This window comes from Strix uralensis, chromosome 11 (genome assembly GCF_047716275.1).
Source record: "Strix uralensis isolate ZFMK-TIS-50842 chromosome 11, bStrUra1, whole genome shotgun sequence".
In the NCBI taxonomy this organism is placed as follows: Eukaryota; Metazoa; Chordata; class Aves; order Strigiformes; family Strigidae; genus Strix; species Strix uralensis.
The window spans coordinates 1624555-1641337 of NC_133982.1; the positions used below are offsets into that span (position 1 = coordinate 1624555).

General features: G+C 54.4%; 1 protein-coding gene and 1 pseudogene across 2 annotated transcripts; one reads left to right on the plus strand and one right to left on the minus strand.

Annotated features, from left to right (window-relative positions):
* Window positions 1–2880: 2880 nt before the first annotated feature.
* On the minus strand, window positions 2881–5775 carry LOC141948429 (uncharacterized; annotated as a pseudogene).
* A 5824-nt stretch (window positions 5776–11599) lies between these two features.
* Window positions 11600–16518, plus strand: LOC141948375 (transmembrane protein 209-like). Of its 2 annotated transcripts, XM_074880719.1 has the most exons (6): window positions 11600–11736; window positions 13329–13468; window positions 13584–13642; window positions 14402–14533; window positions 15524–15759; window positions 16413–16518. In XM_074880719.1, exons 2-6 carry the CDS (start codon window positions 13332–13334, stop codon window positions 16440–16442), a joined length of 594 nt encoding a protein of 197 aa, XP_074736820.1. In that variant the 5' UTR covers window positions 11600–11736; window positions 13329–13331; the 3' UTR covers window positions 16443–16518. The 2 variants fall into 2 exon arrangements, with proteins under 2 accessions (XP_074736820.1, XP_074736821.1); XM_074880720.1 differs by lacking the exon at window positions 11600–11736 and having other exon boundaries at window positions 13032–13468.
* Window positions 16519–16783: the final 265 nt, after the last annotated feature.

Sequence of the window (16783 nt, forward strand, 5' to 3'; positions counted from 1 at the left end):
GATGGAGCTGCCCCCGTCCCAGCCGGCCGTGCCAGAGAAGCGGGGCTGGACGCGGGGGCAGAGCACCCTGTCACCGCCCCCCAGCAAGCGCAGGGCGCTCGCAGCCAGCCTGGGGGGGCCAGAGGGGAGCAGAGACTGATGTGGGGAGCAGGGCAGTGGGTGACGAGGGTGCGGGAGGAGGGTAGTGTATTGGGGGGGTATGTTATTGTATTTGGGGGGTGGGGGGTTGAGGGTGGGGTATTTGGGGGGTGGGTGGGGATGTTCATGTATTGGGGGTGGGGGGGGGGAGGGATTAGGATTAGAGTAGTCTTGATGGGACGTTCTTTGTTGTTTGTTGGTCATTAAAATCCCTTTTATTCAAAACCTCTCCATGTCTGTGTGGGAGGGGGAGGCAGCGCACGGGGCATCGGGAAACGGCGCCCAATGGTGCAACAGCCCCGCTGAGCCCCAAATCAGAGCCGGCGAGCCCCGAAGGGCACCCAGCCGCCCCCAGGACACAGTCACCACCAGTGGGGCAGGCAATGGCGGGTGGGGGGGACTCCCCCGGCCCCTTCCCCAGGGCAAGCAGCCCATTGGCGGGGCAGCCAGGACAGACGGCTCCCTGCAGGGACTCACGGACACGGCCCCACGCAGAAAGTAGCACAGAGCCCCTGGCACCAGGACAGACACTGGGGGGCCAGGGGGGGCACGGGCACACACCCCAACCAGGACCGCAAGGCCTTCGTCCTGAACACGGCCAGCGTCCCCTCCCGCGGGGACAGGGCTCGCTGCAAAGCCCTTCCCAGCCTCGAGACCTTCATGCCCTTCCTCGCCTCCCACCCCGCTCAGCTCCGCAGCCCGGCATCGCCTCACTGCCGCAGCAAAAGAACCCCAAATCACCCCAGGAACGGCCAGGGAGGGAGCTGCCGGCCAGGCTGGGACCCTCCTCCCCTGGCCTGGCTGCACCCTGGGCAGACACAAGACCGGGTGGAGTGGAAAATAGGATAAGGAAAAAAAAAAAAAAAAAAAAAAAAAAAAAATCACTGCACAAGGCCAAAAGTGCCTGGAATCTTCATGTCTCTTTATTGCCATTTCCCACCCGAGCTCCACAACCTGGGCCCAGCCAGGCCACGGCACCCGCGGGAAGCGGCCTCAGCTCCCCAGGCTGATAGAGCTGGTCCCTGGCAACTTCGGTGGCCACAAATGGAAAATCGCTGGTCCCACACTCGGGCTGATTTGACTCCGGGGACCGGGCAGCCCACGGCCTACGAGTATTATTACAGACTGAGGCAAAAAAAAAATTCAATCCCTCGCTTTGCCTTTATGCCTATCTGTCAGGTGACCATTGTCAACAAGTATCACTGATGTTTTCTGCAGAGCTCCTCTTGCTACAATCCTACTTAAAAATCCCTTCTTGCTGTCAGACCCATCACTGGCTGCTTCCAACTCTACCTGAGCTTTGGCCGTTCCTGTCTCCTCCCTGCGTGTGCGAGCCACGGCTCTGCCGTCTTCCTGCCAAGCCTGACCTTGCTCCCAGAGATGGTGCAGTTCCTTTTTCCTCTGCACTCAGCCAGCAGGTCCCTGCTCAGCCAAGCCCCCTTCTGCCCCGCTCGCTTGACGCCTGACACGGGGCAGTTCCCTGCTCCCGACCTCCTCAGAGGTGCTTCTTCAACCCTGAGCAGCACTCGCCGACTCCTGAGGCCTCAGCTGCAGATTGCCAGGGACTCTGCTCAGTACCTCCCCGAAGAGCGGAACGTTTGCTCTCTCAAAATCACAGGAGCAGCTCTGCTGCCCTTTTCTCCTCCTTCCACTGACCAGCTTCAACTCAACAGTTCTGTCATTGCTCTGGCCAAGACAGTCCCTCCCACCCCATGTCCCACCAGCCCTTCTCCACTCACTCCAAGCCACTCTCGGAGGGCATCTGTCCTAGTTGGCTCCCCGAGTCCTTGTGACAAGAAGTTCTCTCCCACAGACCTCAGGACTGTTCCAGCCCTGCCCGTCCCGGCAGGATGGGATTCCCAGCGGGTGTTACTGGGGAGGTGGCAGCTGCCACAAGGACCAGGCTCAGCGCTCCAGAGATTTCTCCAAGTGCCCCCAGAGGAACTGCGCAGTGCTGGCGTCCTGGCTGGGCGAGCGGCAGGAGACACTCACTAGGACATCTGCTTTGGTTTCCATCCCCCTCATCCTCACCCCGAGGCTCCCAACCACGTCCTCGCTGACTGTCAGGCCTGCAGCATCACACCTCTCCCTCACATCGCCTGCCAGCCCTCCCCTCGCCTGCCCTGCCTGCCCCTCCTGCACACCAACACCTCCAGCCTTAGAACCAGCAGGGAAATCGGTACCTCAGCCCCGTCGATTCTGCCAACCTCCATCCCCGGCTACGGGCACAGTGAGGAGCCATCTGCTGAGATCAACACCACTGGCACGGCCACACCTGTGCGGGAAAAACATAACGGGGGTTCAGCAAGCCCGGGCAGTGTCCCTGCCCTCGCCTGGCTGATGTGTGCCCACTACAGCCCACGGCCAGAGAATTTACCACATACTTGGGGCCATCTCTCCCCTTTTCACCTCGGAGAAGCCAGTCTCCTCCCCGATTTGCGTCCCCGTCCCTTTGGCACAGCAGCTCACCCCGCGGGCATCGCCGCAGCCACAAGCTCCCCACGTGCCTGGCGCAGAGCTGGGGGATGTTGGCGATGGGCACCGGCTCGGTGGGTGCCCCTGTAGGGTCCCACCACCCCAGCACGGCTCCTTCTCCCTCACTCAGGGCTGCTGATGGCTCCATGCAGATGTTTCTTTGACCCCCACAGCCATTGGCTGCATCTCTCAGGGGCCACAGAGAGTTACTGTGCTCAACAGAGGGACAAAAGAAAAGCAAAGCCTAGAACTCAGCGTAAAGGGACCTCAGTGCCGGAGGCTGAACTCTCCTCTCCCAATGCTGCTGCACAAGCCCTTGGTGCCATCAGGCCTTCGGGCCGGCAAAGCCCCCTTCCTCACAGGCCAAGGGGGCTCAGGCTCCTGCCTCGCTGCCGGGGGATTGCCAGGAGGAGCTCTGGCATCAGGAGAGGGGCTGCTGTTCCAGGGCACCCCGGCACCCGCCCCGCTCCCCCAGCCACAGCCGCGGTGGCTTTCGGTGCTGGAGCAGAGGCCATAGCAGCTGCCGGTGCCCAAGCCTGTCCCGAGCGCAGGGAAGACTTTGCTGGTGAGGAGCGATCTGGTGAAGGCACTGCCCGAGTTGCGGGGCTTGAAGTCACTGCTGGGCCAGGCGGCCTCCGAGGAGTCCTCGTTCAGGAGGGGGGACAGTGATGTTGGGGCACTGTCCGTCTTTGGAGAGCTGCAGAGCAGGGAGTCTCCGATGCTGCAGAAGAAGGTCACAGCTGCTGCCTGCACCTTCCAACCCAGCTGGTCCACCAGCTCCTCCACCGCCTCCCTCTTGGCCCCAGGTTTCTTCTTGGAGCCCTTCCCGCAGAGCCGGACCACCCTGATGCTCTCACCACCCGGGCGGCTTTGGCAGTCGAGGTCCTCAAAGGCCCCGCGGCCGCTCTCCAGGCTCTCGTACTCCTCCAGCGCACAGCACTTGCTCAGCAGCTCAGGGAAGCGCGACGACTATTTCCGCACATCCGAAGGCAGCTTGTGGCCCGGCCGCAGGGGTGCAGATGGAGGCGATGGTGCTGAAGGGGCTGAACGTCCTCGTGATGGTCTCAAGGAAGTTCTTCTGCAGCAGCAGCAGCATGTCCTGCTCCTGCGGCACCAGCTCCCAGGCCAGCAGCACGTTGCTGAGGGGGATGCTCAGCAGGAACGTGAGGGCAGGGACTCACCACCTCAATTTGGTGCCCTCCTCCTTCACCTCCAGCAGCTCCGAGAACTGCAGGGCACAGAGCGTGAGCCGCCAGTCGCGCATCAGGTATTTCACCAACGGGAGAGAGGGGGCCACCGTGTCCCTGTGAGTCTCCCCAGGCAGGGACCACTCTAAACCCGTCCTCCAGGCAGGCTGCAACCCCATCAACCTGAAGTCATGGCAAGGCAATATCCCCCTTTCACGTGAGCATCTCTGGGGTTCGCAGAAGGTCCCCAGAGCCCCCTGGACTGTGACTACAAGCTGCAGCTTTCCCGTACTCACACCACCAGCACCTTCCTGCAGAGTTTGGTTGAGGGATGATCTCTCCCAGAGGAGCCTGGGAGTACCATGGGCACAAGAGGTGAATCCAGCCCTGGGGTTGGTTTGAGGACTGTTCACCGCTTCCCCAGCCACCCTCCCTGGCTGGACAACTGCCGCAGCACATTGAAGGCAAAGAGCAGAGCCCAGCTCTGCACCATCAGCACTTCACCGGGACACAGACAGCCTGAGTGGAGCCTGCACCTCCCAGTACACTCCACCAGAGACAGCCAGAGCACACCCAGACACCCCGACATCCTCCACATGAAGGCCATTCCCCACCCCAGCTGCCCAGCGCCATGGGCTGCCTACCTTCTTGAAGGACATCAGCAGTTCGAGGCTGATGAAGCCCATCTTGTTCTTCTGGAGGAAAGCATCCTTGGCCAGGTTCTTGTCAGAGAGACAGAACTCCACCTGTGACACAATCCTCCAGACTAGCTGCGGGTCAGGGATGGAGCAGTTGCAGCCCAACAGATCAGACCCCAGATCACCATGCGCGTCGCAGAAGCTCCTGGAAGAGCAGCAGGTACACAGGCGTGAGTTGGTGGCCTTGGGGATAGGCAATAGTCACAAATGCATTTGCCAGGTGGCACAGGGAGGCTGTGGGTGGCAGTGAGGCCATGACCCAGGCAGCTCATAGTCCCCACTCAGCTCAGCTGGATCAGCTGCTGCTTTTTCCCTGCATCGGGTTTATGTGACCAGGTTTTGGTAGCGGGGTAGGGGCAGGCTACAGGGCAATGGGGGTTGTGGTCACTTTGCCTCCTTCCTCCTCAGGGGAAGGACTCCTCACGCTCTTCCCCTGTTCCAGCGTGGAGTCCCACCCACGGGAGACAGTCATCTGTGAACTTCTCCAGCGTGAGCCCTTCCTCACAAACTGCTCCAGCCTGGGTCCTTTCCACAGGGCGCTTCTGTGAGAAGATGCCAGAAGCTTCCCCCACATCCAGCAGAGCAAGCTGCAGCCAGCTCCCAGACAGACCGTTGGCCACAGCTGAGCCCATCAGCGACGGTGTTAGCCCCACGGAGAGCTGCCCACACGGGAGCAGGAGGACCCACACTAGAGCAGTCTGTTTCTGAAGGACCGCACCCTGTGGAAAGGACCCAGCTACCATAAACAAGGCTGCCCTTCCGTTTCTGACACTGACCTTTGCCTCTGCAGGCGCTCACCAGCCACGCTGAACTGCCCGCTGCCGTGGTTCTTTTCTGTGGTCGTTCATGGCTTTCCCATGAAGTTCAGGAAGCGAACCAGGCAGTGTCCCAGATGGCTTTGGAAGTCTGCAGCAGCCCTGACTCCCCACACCACTGGGAACAGCCACCGCAAGGCTCCCCACGCCCCCCAGACCCTGCGGGCTGCCTCTCCCAGCACAGCCCAGCGGGGATCCACACGCTCTCTTCTTGCAGAACGCCGCCAGCTTCAGCATGGGATGCTGCTCTTTCTTCCTCCTCCCCGACACCATCTCAAATCTCCGGCTCACCAAGCACTTCCACCCCATCCACAACCTGCTCACGCCAGCGGCCGGCACAGGCTGGGTGGGCTGCCCATGGCAGGGGACATGTGGGCTCCTTCTCAGCCCCCCAATGTTTTCTACTTCTCCCTCCGCAGCTCTGCAGGAGCAGACCTGGCTCTTCCACAGCTCCTGTGTCATGGCGCTCAAGCTCCAGGCCGTGGCTCTGCTGGGTGCATCACTTCCAGATTTTTCCAAACATTGAGTTTTAAGTATATCTCTAAATATATTGTTTTAATCTTTATTCATTATTTCCAGATGTTTCTGAACATCAGGAGGTTTTTTCCCAGCATATTGGTGAAAATCTATTTTTTAATCTTTGGTACGGAAGAAAATATTGATGATGCTGAACTCTGACAAGCTAAGCATTTGCCTTATTATCTTGAGGGGTTTGGGGGGGGTGGTGGTTTGGTTAATAGTTAAGTACTTTCCAATCCCTGCAGACTAAACTGATTTATGGTATTTCAGTGAATAAGCAGGGCATTACCTAGCTATTACACATTCATTCTTCCCTACCTTGTGGTTTTTTGGATAAGATTTTTTTACATCAGGCAGTGACTTTTAGCCAATACCCAGCAGAGGGCTTGATGTGCCAACTACATGTAACTCTCACTGTCTTATTAAATTACACCAATGTACTTGTGAGTAGGAGATTTAGGCCAATACAGTTATGACCATCTATTACTAGTCAATAAAAGAGATTATTTTTTTAAAAAAATATGCTTTCTTCTGTGTCCAGAGCAATTGTTCCGTGAACACCGTGCTTTGCTGAACTGGAGATCACTGATCCTATCCTAATCACATGATCTTTTTCAATAGTAACAAATTACACAGACAAGCCAATGAATTAAGTATGCTACAAAAAAACGAGGATACCAACCAAGGGCACTAAGCAGAGGTATATATAAACATTGCAACACAGGAAAGTAACCTCTGTGTTCAACAGACCACAGGCACTGCTGAAGTCAAGAGTACTGCCAGCACACGCAGTAACCGTAGCAAATACAACTGTTGATGTAAAAGCCATTCCCTTCCACTCCTGAATTTGCAGTGGAAGTGTTCGAGCTTACCTCGATAAATGCTCAAGCTTCTGTCGATGACCAGTATAGCAGCTCTGAATCAGAGGACAATTGTAGAAAGGTCTAGACAGATGCATGTCATCATCTATAGGCAAGAAAGTAAAAGCAAGTTAAAGAAGTAACATCCCATTTTTAAACTAAAATTGTGGACTAAAAAGACAGAAGATTGTACAAGCTGAGCCTCAAGCACAGGCAAGACCCCAACTCTGAAAGAAGCCAGTCCTGTTTCTGCCTTTGCTGAAAGAGAGGTAAGACCCAAGACTCAATTCCTCCTTGTCTCAAGTGCCGTTTCAAGTTGATGTAGCACTCAGAATACGTAGTGTAAGCTGAAGGTCGCTATAAAAAAATCCCAACAATTCTCTAAGGGAATGGTTTTTAAACATGTCACATCAGCATTTGTAAGACAATTAAGGCTGGCAATTGAATTTCTAATCTCTCCAAATAAAGAAGTTTTTCCAAGGTGTATTTCTTCCTCAAGCAATAAATAAAAAGTTCAAAACATGCAGGGAATGCTTTTACTGGAAAAACAAGCATTACAGTATTTCTTGTTTAATAGCAATGTGTTTGAAATTACAAGTAGTTCAAGCTGTGGACACAAGCAACTCCCTGAAGTCAGAGGCATACTGTTCTCTCTAAAAAACATCCAGGAAAGAAACTGCTTGCATTATTCTACACTCTTTGAAAAAACAGACCAGTCTCAGTTTCACCAACAGAATTTCAACACACGCTGCAGCTGAACCAACACGACTCGTTATCGATGAAACATGTACAGAAACAGGGCTGAGCACGTGTTCATCGGAATCACTCGCTGGAGAGTCTCCTGCTCACAAACGGGTCACAGTTCAGGCTCACCTACACCCTCTGGAAGGAGACTGGGTCCACAGAACCAGGTGACCACTTGTGCACCCCAAGAAATGAGGCCAGTTACCACCTGCTGCTTTGTCAAGTCTGCAAATCCTGAAAAAAGGCATAAGATGGTGGTTGTTATGCAATTCCTTTCATTTTGACAACTGATAACACAAAAAGCTACAGAAACCCAAGTTACTTACTTCAGAAGTTACTCATTTATGCTTCCTTTACATTCTTTAGCAATTTGCAATACAATATTTGCATGCTATTATAAATTGCTAGCTAAGAATTGCTCTGCTGATTGAGGATGCCAATTAAATCCAGACACCAGAGTAAAAAGAGTGGGCTTATTTTACTGTTAATAATTAAAAGATATAAGCAAGTAATACAGGAAATAAGCAATAAGAAAAATACAGAATATTACACTTAATCATTACTACATACAGTTAATTACAGAAAAATAAGAACAAGCAAGGTAACGCACCTAATCATTACTACACAACGGGGACAATAGTGATTAAGATCCATCCCCACTCGCACCCGTCCCACCATCCAGCCCCGCAGGCAGCGAGGATTTGTTGAGCCTGTCCCGGCGAGTGGGAAATCCCACGTGGGGCGTCCACCCGTAGCTGAGGCACCCAGAGTCGCTGTGAGCGGGTCCGGCCTTAGGGACCAAAAATCAGCAAGGCAGAAAGACTTGCACTTTGCTTTGAGCAGAAACATCTGGTTTCATCCTCCTGTTGGATTCCACCCAGAGCCTGGCCAGGGCTCGGGGGAGAACCAAGGGAGTTTCTAACAAGGCAAACACTTGGGTTCTCAGCCTTGAACAAGCTGAACGAGGGAAGCTGGGTACATTCTCACGGCATTTCATCCTCACTGCTGATTATATTCTGTCCAGGCTGCATCTGTCACTAGTGAGCATTCATATTTCGTTAATGATCGGATACTAATAGTTAACGCTAATGGTAATGCAGATTTACTAATTAGCAGATACTAATAATGGATAACCTTTGGTTGTGAGGTTCATCTAGAGGTCAACTGTGTTTCAGGGCCTATGATTCAGGCCCCAGCACTACAGGAATGAAAAAGAACAGTTCTCAGCATTACTGCACTCAGTTGCTGTCATTTCCCCCAGCTGCTCACACAGCTCCTTGCTGAATGCAGCCTCCCCCACCCACCTGCAGGAACTCCACAGCAGTTTCCCTGAACTCAGGGCATACTAAGGGGTATTCCCAACCTCTCAGATTTAAGCCCCTTCTCCCAGCTAAATGTGACTGTCTTCCAGTCATCAACAACAACACAAGCTCATGTTTCCACAATTACAACCCAAGCATCATCCTAAATATTAATAAAACACACCAAAGGTTTAGCAATGCCATTACCAACCTTTTTCAGTAAGCTCTGGTGCTGCTGTTAGAAAACAATTCAAGACCTTGCTCAGGTTGCTCAAAAGCAACTGGCAGCGCTGACGAGACTGGAATGTCTGTGGGTCAATGGAGTTGTAGGAGCATCAAACAGCAGAACCTTTTCAAGAAAAAATATTAAATCATCAGCCTACGGAACAGCTTCAGAGCTTCAAAAGTTCACTTCAAGAACTGCATGCGATATCATATCCCAGCAGGTTACTGAACAAGCTCAGTTAGAAGGAATGATGTTACCTTTGCAGAATGGCTACACCAGTACTCACCTATGTGATCAAATCCATCAGCTGTAGAGATCGCTTTGTTCCCTGTCCACTCAAGAACAAACGAGCACAGAGGAAGATACCCGAGATGTGTTTTCTCCTCTAAAGGAAGATTTTTGCTCAAGGATCCACCCGAGATTCCTCCCAGGCATGTCCTGGAGTCTTTTCACCTCTGCTTTAGGGAGGCCTAACCCTGGTTAGCAGAACCCAGACTCCTCCAAGGAAGATACCCAAGAGGGTTTTCTCCCTGACAGGACGATCTATTCTCTGGGGTCTGCCCAAGATTCCTCCCAGACATGTCCCACGCTGTCTTGAGCTTTGCTTTGGAGACCTGAGATCGCAGGGAGCAGCCTTAGACTCCTCCAAGGAAGCCACCTGAAATATCTGTACAGCCACGTCCTCGGGTTCGGTACATCTAAAAGTTAATACCACATCTGAAAGAAATGACCCTGGTGACTTTCTCTTCTAGTCCTGTCACCAAAATATGCTGCTGTTCCCTCCTGCCACTCACTTAAAAACTCGTCACATCATTCGTCACTAGAGGGGAACATAAAGAATTTGCTTTCTGGGACAAATACGTCACGTATACATCACTACCTCCTTACTGGTACAACGATTCAACGGTGACATAGTGAACATCAGCATTACTGGGAGAATTCTACAAGAACACTGTGCCTGGCAGTTTTCTTGACAGGTTTTACACACAGTTTCAGCCCCAAGACTTCCCTCCCCACACCGACGAAGGCAGCGACCCCAAGCAGAGACCCTCTCCCCATCCTCACGCTCCCAACCTCTCCCTGAACCACGTCCTCCTGCAGAAGCTGCACTCTCAGGGCACTGAAATCAAAGGGACATTTGGTCCCTTTCTCCTCGCTGAGGGGGGCTGGGTGTGGGGTTTTCACCTCCAGACTGAACTATGTCCTGCCATGTCCCCTGCCCTCTTCTGCTAAGGCACAGGCACGAGGGGAGGCCTCACCCTGACACCCCAGCAGGCGCTGACCCCAGGGCCACACAGGGAGGTCCCCCACACCTCCCCTTGCCCCAAACCCCCCAGCTTCCCCCCACGCCATCCCCTCTGCCACACACAGCCCCAGCTCCCCACGCCCCACGGCACCCTCCCCCCAGCCCTGTCACACACCAACAACTGCCACAGCTTCCCCTGCCACGCACAGGGACCCTCGGAGCTGCCCCTGCACAGACCCCACTGTCACACGCAGGCAGCCTCCACAGCTGCCCCCAGCCACCCCCCACTGTCAGAGGAGCTGCCTCACCGCTCCCCCCAACCAGACCTCACCGTTACACACCGGCAGCCCCACAGCTCACACCCCCCTCACACAGAAGAGGCCCCACACCTCCCCCCATCCCAACCCCTGTCACACACAGGCGGCCCCACATCCCCCCCAGCCCTGACCCACCACACACGCGGCCCCACATCTCTCCCTCAGACCCTCCCGACCCTGTGCAGGCCCCAGCAGCCAGGCGGTGCCGGGGCGGGGGGGCAGCCACAGTACCTGCCGCAGAGCTGGGGCTCCGGAGAGGTGAGGAGACACCCCCTTCCCCTCAGGCAGCGCAGGGGTTCCCCTTTTTCCAGCCGGGAGGAGGCGGGGGGTGCCCGCAGAGCGCGGCCCCCACACCCCTCAGAGCCACCGGCCGCTCCGGGCAGAGGCGCCGCCGCCGCCGGGACCCCCCTGTGCCGCCGGGCAGGAGCCGGCGGGGACGCCGCTGGGTCCTAAAGGCTCCCGCCTGCCTTCCGCGGGCGGCAAAGCTGCTGCTGCCAGAAACCGGGAGAGGGGGGGAGCGGGGGAGCGGTGCCATCGAGAAACACGTGGCAGGAGCGGAGCGGGGGATAAACAAAATAACACACACACACACACCCCCAGACAGAAAAGCTGCACACCCCCCCCCCCACCCCGCGAAACCAACAGCTGAAGCCGGGGAGCGCCCGGCAGCGCCGGGACCCCGACCCGGGTAAAGGCACCCGGTTCCCGACGCGAACTCGCCCCGGGGAGTGGGGGGGCCGCCGCCTCTGCCTGGTCCCCCAGCACCCGCCTGGGGAGGCGTGGGGGGGAGCGGTGGCCGGTGCGGAGCGGAGGGGCTACTGGGGGGTGATACCGGCGAGCGACCAGCAGAGCCGGGGCCCGCCGTCTCCTGGAGGACGCCAACCCGCCCTCGGGGCGGGGGGGCCACCGCCGCCTCTGCCCGGTCTCCCGGCAGCCGGGTCTGCCCCGGCACAGCGCGCGGGGAGGCCAGGTCTACCCAGGGCCGCCTCAGGCACCCCTTCCCGCCAAAGCGCCGCCCCGCCGTGCCCCGCTCCCATGGCAACAGGCCCCGCCTCCCCCCGCGCGCCGCGGCCGTTGGCTCTGAGGGTTGTGCGGACCGCGCTCTGCCGGGCACCCCCCGCCTTCTCCTGGCTGGAAAAAGGGGAACCCCTGCGCTGCCTGAGGGGAAGGGGGTGTCTCCTCACCTCTCCGGAGCCCCAGCTCTGCGCAGGTACTGTGGCTGCCCCCCCGCCCCGGCACCGCCTGGCTGCTGGGGCCTGCACAGGGTCGGGAGGGTCTGAGGGAGAGATGTGGGGCCGCGTGTGTGTGGTGGGTCAGGGCTGGGGGGGATGTGGGGCCGCGTGTGTGTGTGTGACAGGGGTTGGGATGGGGGGAGGTGTGGGGCCTCTTCTGTGTGAGGGGGGTGTGAGCTGTGGGGCTGCCGGTGTGTAACGGTGAGGTCTGGTTGGGGGGAGCGGTGAGGCAGCTCCTCTGACAGTGGGGGGTGGGTGGGGGGAGCTGTGGAGGCTGCCTGCGTGTGACAGTGGGGTCTGTGCAGGGGCAGCTCCGAGGGTCCCTGTGCGTGGCAGGGGAAGCTGTGGCAGTTGTTGGTGTGTGACAGGGCTGGGGGGAGGGTGCCGTGGGGCGTGGGGAGCTGGGGCTGTGTGTGGCAGAGGGGATGGCGTGGGGGGAAGCTGGGGGGTTTGGGGCAAGGGGAGGTGTGGGGGACCTCCCTGTGTGGCCCTGGGGTCAGCGCCTGCTGGGGTGTCAGGGTGAGGCCTCCCCTCGTGCCTGTGCCTTAGCAGAAGAGGGCAGGGGACATGGCAGGACATAGTTCAGTCTGGAGGTGAAAACCCCACACCCAGCCCCCCTCAGCGAGGAGAAAGGGACCAAATGTCCCTTTGATTTCAGTGCCCTGAGAGTGCAGCTTCTGCAGGAGGACGTGGTTCAGGGAGAGGTTGGGAGCATGAGGATGGGGAGAGGGTCTCTGCTTGGGGTCGCTGCCTTCGTCGGTGTGGGGAGGGAAGTCTTGGGGCTGAAACTGTGTGTAAAACCTGTCAAGAAAACTGCCAGGCACAGTGTTCTTGTAGAATTCTCCCAGTAATGCTGATGTTCACTATGTCACCGTTGAATCGTTGTACCAGTAAGGAGGTAGTGATGTATACGTGACGTATTTGTCCCAGAAAGCAAATTCTTTATGTTCCCCTCTAGGGACGAATGATGTGACGAGTTTTTAAGTGAGTGGCAGGAGGGAACAGCAGCATATTTTGGTGACAGGACTAGAAGAGAAAGTCACCAGGGTCATTTCTTTCAGATGTGGTATTAACTTTTAGATGTACCGAACCCGAGGACGTGGCTGTACAGTCTGAAAATCCTCTGTTCCCAACTGAAACGAGTGAGAATTTTCAATATTAGAACTGCAGAGCTGTGCAAGGCCTTTCCTTCCTCTGGCTCCGTTTGCTTGGAGAAGGCAGGAGCTTTGCCTCTTGCTGCTGAAGGATGTTATTTTTCAAAAGTGAGGTTGGAATCTGTCTCTGTCTTCTTACCTGCACCTCAGTGGAGAAGGTGGACGCTGCTCCTCAGTAATGAGGTGGCAGTGCTGACAGGAGGGTTCATTGAAGAAATATTACCTATTTTTACTGGTAAAAAGAATCTGTTGGGTTTTTTTTTTAAGATGCTAAGCATGACTCTGGCTAAAGGTAAAGTCCATTTACATAGTCTGTTTTGGATTACTGCTTTTTTTTCTTGAATCGTGTGCTGACTGAGGGTCTTACTGTACAAAAGTTGTCAAATTCTGTCATTTCTCTGTGTTTGTTGTTACAGATCATGGCACCAGAACAGAGTCCAGCAACTTCCGTCATCGAGACGGCCATCAAGATGAGGAAGGAGATGGAAGCCCGGAAAGGGCTCTTGGCCTGGGGACTCCTTAATGTGTCTCTCGCAGGCATGATCTGTACTGAAATGTATGTTAATTGTTACACCTGAGTCAAACAAGCAAAGCCTCCTCCTTTGTATCTCCCTAAATATTTCCCGGGACTGAATAGTTGCAAAATGAGAACTTCTTTTGTTTCTTTTCAGGACTGGAAAGCTCATAAGCTCATATTACAACATCTCATGCTGGCCACTCTGGTATCTTGGTGAGTTGCTGCAGCATTTAAATAGTTTTCAGGGGTCTTTTCTTTTTTTCACTTGTCAGTTTGATTGCTGGAGAGGTAGTCTTTAACTAGCTTTTTTTTTAGGGAAAAAAAAAGGGGTTTTTTGTTTGTTTTAAATTTAAACCAAAGCTTTGGTTTGCTTTCTGCTGTCTCCCTTGAAACTTGGAATTTCATCTGTTCTAGTGACAGGTAAGGAGTGTTAGCAGCTTTCTTAGATAGGAAGAACTTCCTTGGTGCATTAAATCTGTTGACCGTGTAGAGGAAGGCTTTGGGGAACACGGCAGATTTTCCTGCTCTATTGTACCGTGGGCGTGGATGGCATTTCACAAGAATTAAAGTTTGTTTCGGAGGCGCAGACTCTAAGCCAGCTGTATCAAATATGATTAGAGGATGAAGCAAGAGGAGGAGAAAAATCATGAGATGAGTGACAGATGATTTGACAGAAGATGGTTTTTGAGAAATACTGTGAAACTTCATTGTAGTAGATTTGGAAAACGACTGTCCATCTTTAAAAATTCAATTCTAGCAGCATCAATTAATCTCAATACAGAAAGGAGAATTATCTCCCATGGTTCTGGCATAAAAAAGTGAAGAAATCTTAGCTATTGCCCAAACTGGTACTTACTGACAGCACTAATAATTAGACCTGTTTTTAATGGGTATATGCCCGTTTTTGCAAACAAGACACTTTGGTTATTCCCCGTGCTCAAGCTACAGTAAAAACTTCTCTGTTTCTTCTAGAACTCGCACTCGCATCTCTCTTCAGCCTGAACGCCGCCTTTGATTTCTGGGTGTACTTCAAATACACAGTGGCACCGACCAGCTTGGTCGTGAGTCCTCGCCAGCAGACCCTGCTGGGGTTGCAGAATGCAGGTGGGTGCAGTAAATATCTCTGGCAGCTCTTTTTATTCTTGTTTGTTTGTTTGTTTCAAGATGGTGTCTTTCTCAACGGCAGGATTCTTTAGCGAAGCGAGTTCTGAATGGGCTCATCTGACAGGAGCGGTGACTGAATTACCCGCAGCATGTTAAAATTCACCACGTCAAGTGATAATTTGATGAGTGTTTGTGGGGAGAACTGGAGGGGAAACAAACACAGACGGTGGAAAAGGGCAGGATGAGAGCAGCTGCTGAAGGACAGGGAGGGGCTTGAACACTGTGAGGTTGGGCAAGGAATTTGTGGCTTATCCATGGAACTAGGAGCAAGGCAGAGAGCGCAGGTTCATATTTAATTTTGATGTCCTACTGCTGTCACGCTGGGTAAGGAGAACCAAATGAGAGGGACAGACAGACCTTCGTGTGAAGTCTGAAAATGAGCCTAGAGAGTGGTCACTCAGAAAGCTTTTGAAGATCAAAGCAAAGTTCTGAAAAGAACCTGACAGGGCAAATATACCAAAAGCAAAATGCTGGCACGGCAGTATTGCACTCTGCTCGTCTGCCCCTAGCAAATGGGAAGCAGACGGTTGTAACGCTGTAACACCAAGGTTCGAGCATCTCCTGTGTTTATTTGCACCCATCAACTGAGACATTCAACGCCTAAAGATGCCCAGAGTAGGCAGGTGGAGGAGCTGATGAGATAGGCGATGGAGTAGAGAACCCCCCTGGGTTACGCAAGGTGCCTGGTAACACTGAACTGAAATCCGAAGCTGCAGGATTTGTGCTGAGTTGTGGTCCTGTGTCAAAGTTTTCTCTTTTTTTCTGTCAGTGGCTTGACTGCTGAGTTCTGTAGGGGCCAGATTTTTCTAGCGTCCCTTCTAGCATCTTTTTTAAATCGCCTTAAGATAGCGTTGTGTGTGCGTTTAAAGCGGGGAGGAGAGTTTGGGGCTGCTGCATCCGCAATGCTAATTCTGTTTTTCCTTCTTGCAGCGGTACAAACAACTGCACCGCGTGAGCTGGCGGCAAGGAAAGCCCCGTCCTGGACACCTTCTCCGCTCCGGGGCCAGAGCGTGCTGAGTTACAGCCCGTCCCGCTGCCCTCGCGCCCGCCCGAAGTTTGCTACTGGTTGTACCCCAGGATACAGCCCTCAGCGATGGGCTCTGCCAAGCAGCAGCACTTCTTACGGCAGTGCTGGAACCTATTCCCCGAGCAGCAGCTCCCGTCAGGTAAGGACCAGGCCAGCTCCTGAGGGTGCAGTTGGGGTCTTTGTTTGGTGCCCTGTGCCGCTGAAGGGGAGCAGCACCCAGCAGAGAGCTGTCTGTGTGTGTGTTTGCTCCTTTTGCAAAGTGGATTTAAATTTGTCATATGGGGATTTGTCCTTCTTCCCTAGTGCCGCTTCCTTTGGTTTAGAGCAGCTGGTTTGTTTCGGAACAAAGCAAAACCCAGCAATCAAAATGGAAGTGCAAAGGCGACCAAAAAACCCCAACCCAGACCCCAAACCCCAAACGAGTCTTTTATATTCATGGCGTTTAGAAATCAAGGTGGAATTCTGCTTCCTTCCTTTTGGGGGGAAAAAACCCCCTTGGGTTTGTTTCAAAGCAGAGTTGTTCAGTATTTGCCAAAAAACCTTTTTATACATGGGGGAGGAGAATCTCTTGGAAATTCTGGCAAATGAGGGTGCTGGAAGCGTAGAGTTCTAATAGTTTTTTTCAAAGGGGAATAAAAATCCATATGCCCCCGATGCTGAAGGGCTCTGTGAGTCGTAAAGTGCCAAAACCCCATTTGTCCATAACAGCTGTGAGAACTGCAGCGGGGGCGGGGAACCCCCTGTGTTTTGGTGTGAGAAAATATATTTTTGTGCTGTATTTTCTCTCTGCAGGGTGGGGGGAGCTGCTGGTTTTTGGCGTGAACCGTCTGTTCCTGGAGATTCTCGTCCCCCAGCAGCCGCCGGGTTTTTCCTGTATTAAAGGAGTTGTTTGAGCAAACGCTGGTTTGGGTTTTTCTGGGGGCTCAGCACCGCTCGGTCCCTCGCTGCACCCAGGGGGGACTTGGAAGAACCGGGTTTAGCTGGGCTTGACCCCCCCACCTCCCGCCTCCGCCCCCAGCCCCGTTACTCGCCTGCCAAAGGCTCGTGATGGGCAGAAATTCTCTTTTTTTGGACCCAAATCTGGGTGTTTCTCAAGAAGCAGCCCCGGGGCCCAGGTCCCTGCGCACCCCGATAGCTCTGCACCCCGATGATGATGCCCTGCG

What these genes read in the sequence shown, in the direction of transcription:
- LOC141948375 (XM_074880719.1), top strand. Translation starts at nt 13,332, where the DNA reads ATGGCACCAGAACAGAGTCCAGCAACTTCCGTCATCGAGACGGCCATC. An exon ending in CTGGCCACTCTGGTATCTTG is followed by an intron (nt 13,643 to 14,401) that starts GTGAGTTGCTGC and finishes TGTTTCTTCTAG; the next exon opens with AACTCGCACTCGCATCTCTC. An exon ending in GCTGGGGTTGCAGAATGCAG is followed by an intron (nt 14,534 to 15,523) that starts GTGGGTGCAGTA and finishes TCCTTCTTGCAG; the next exon opens with CGGTACAAACAACTGCACCG.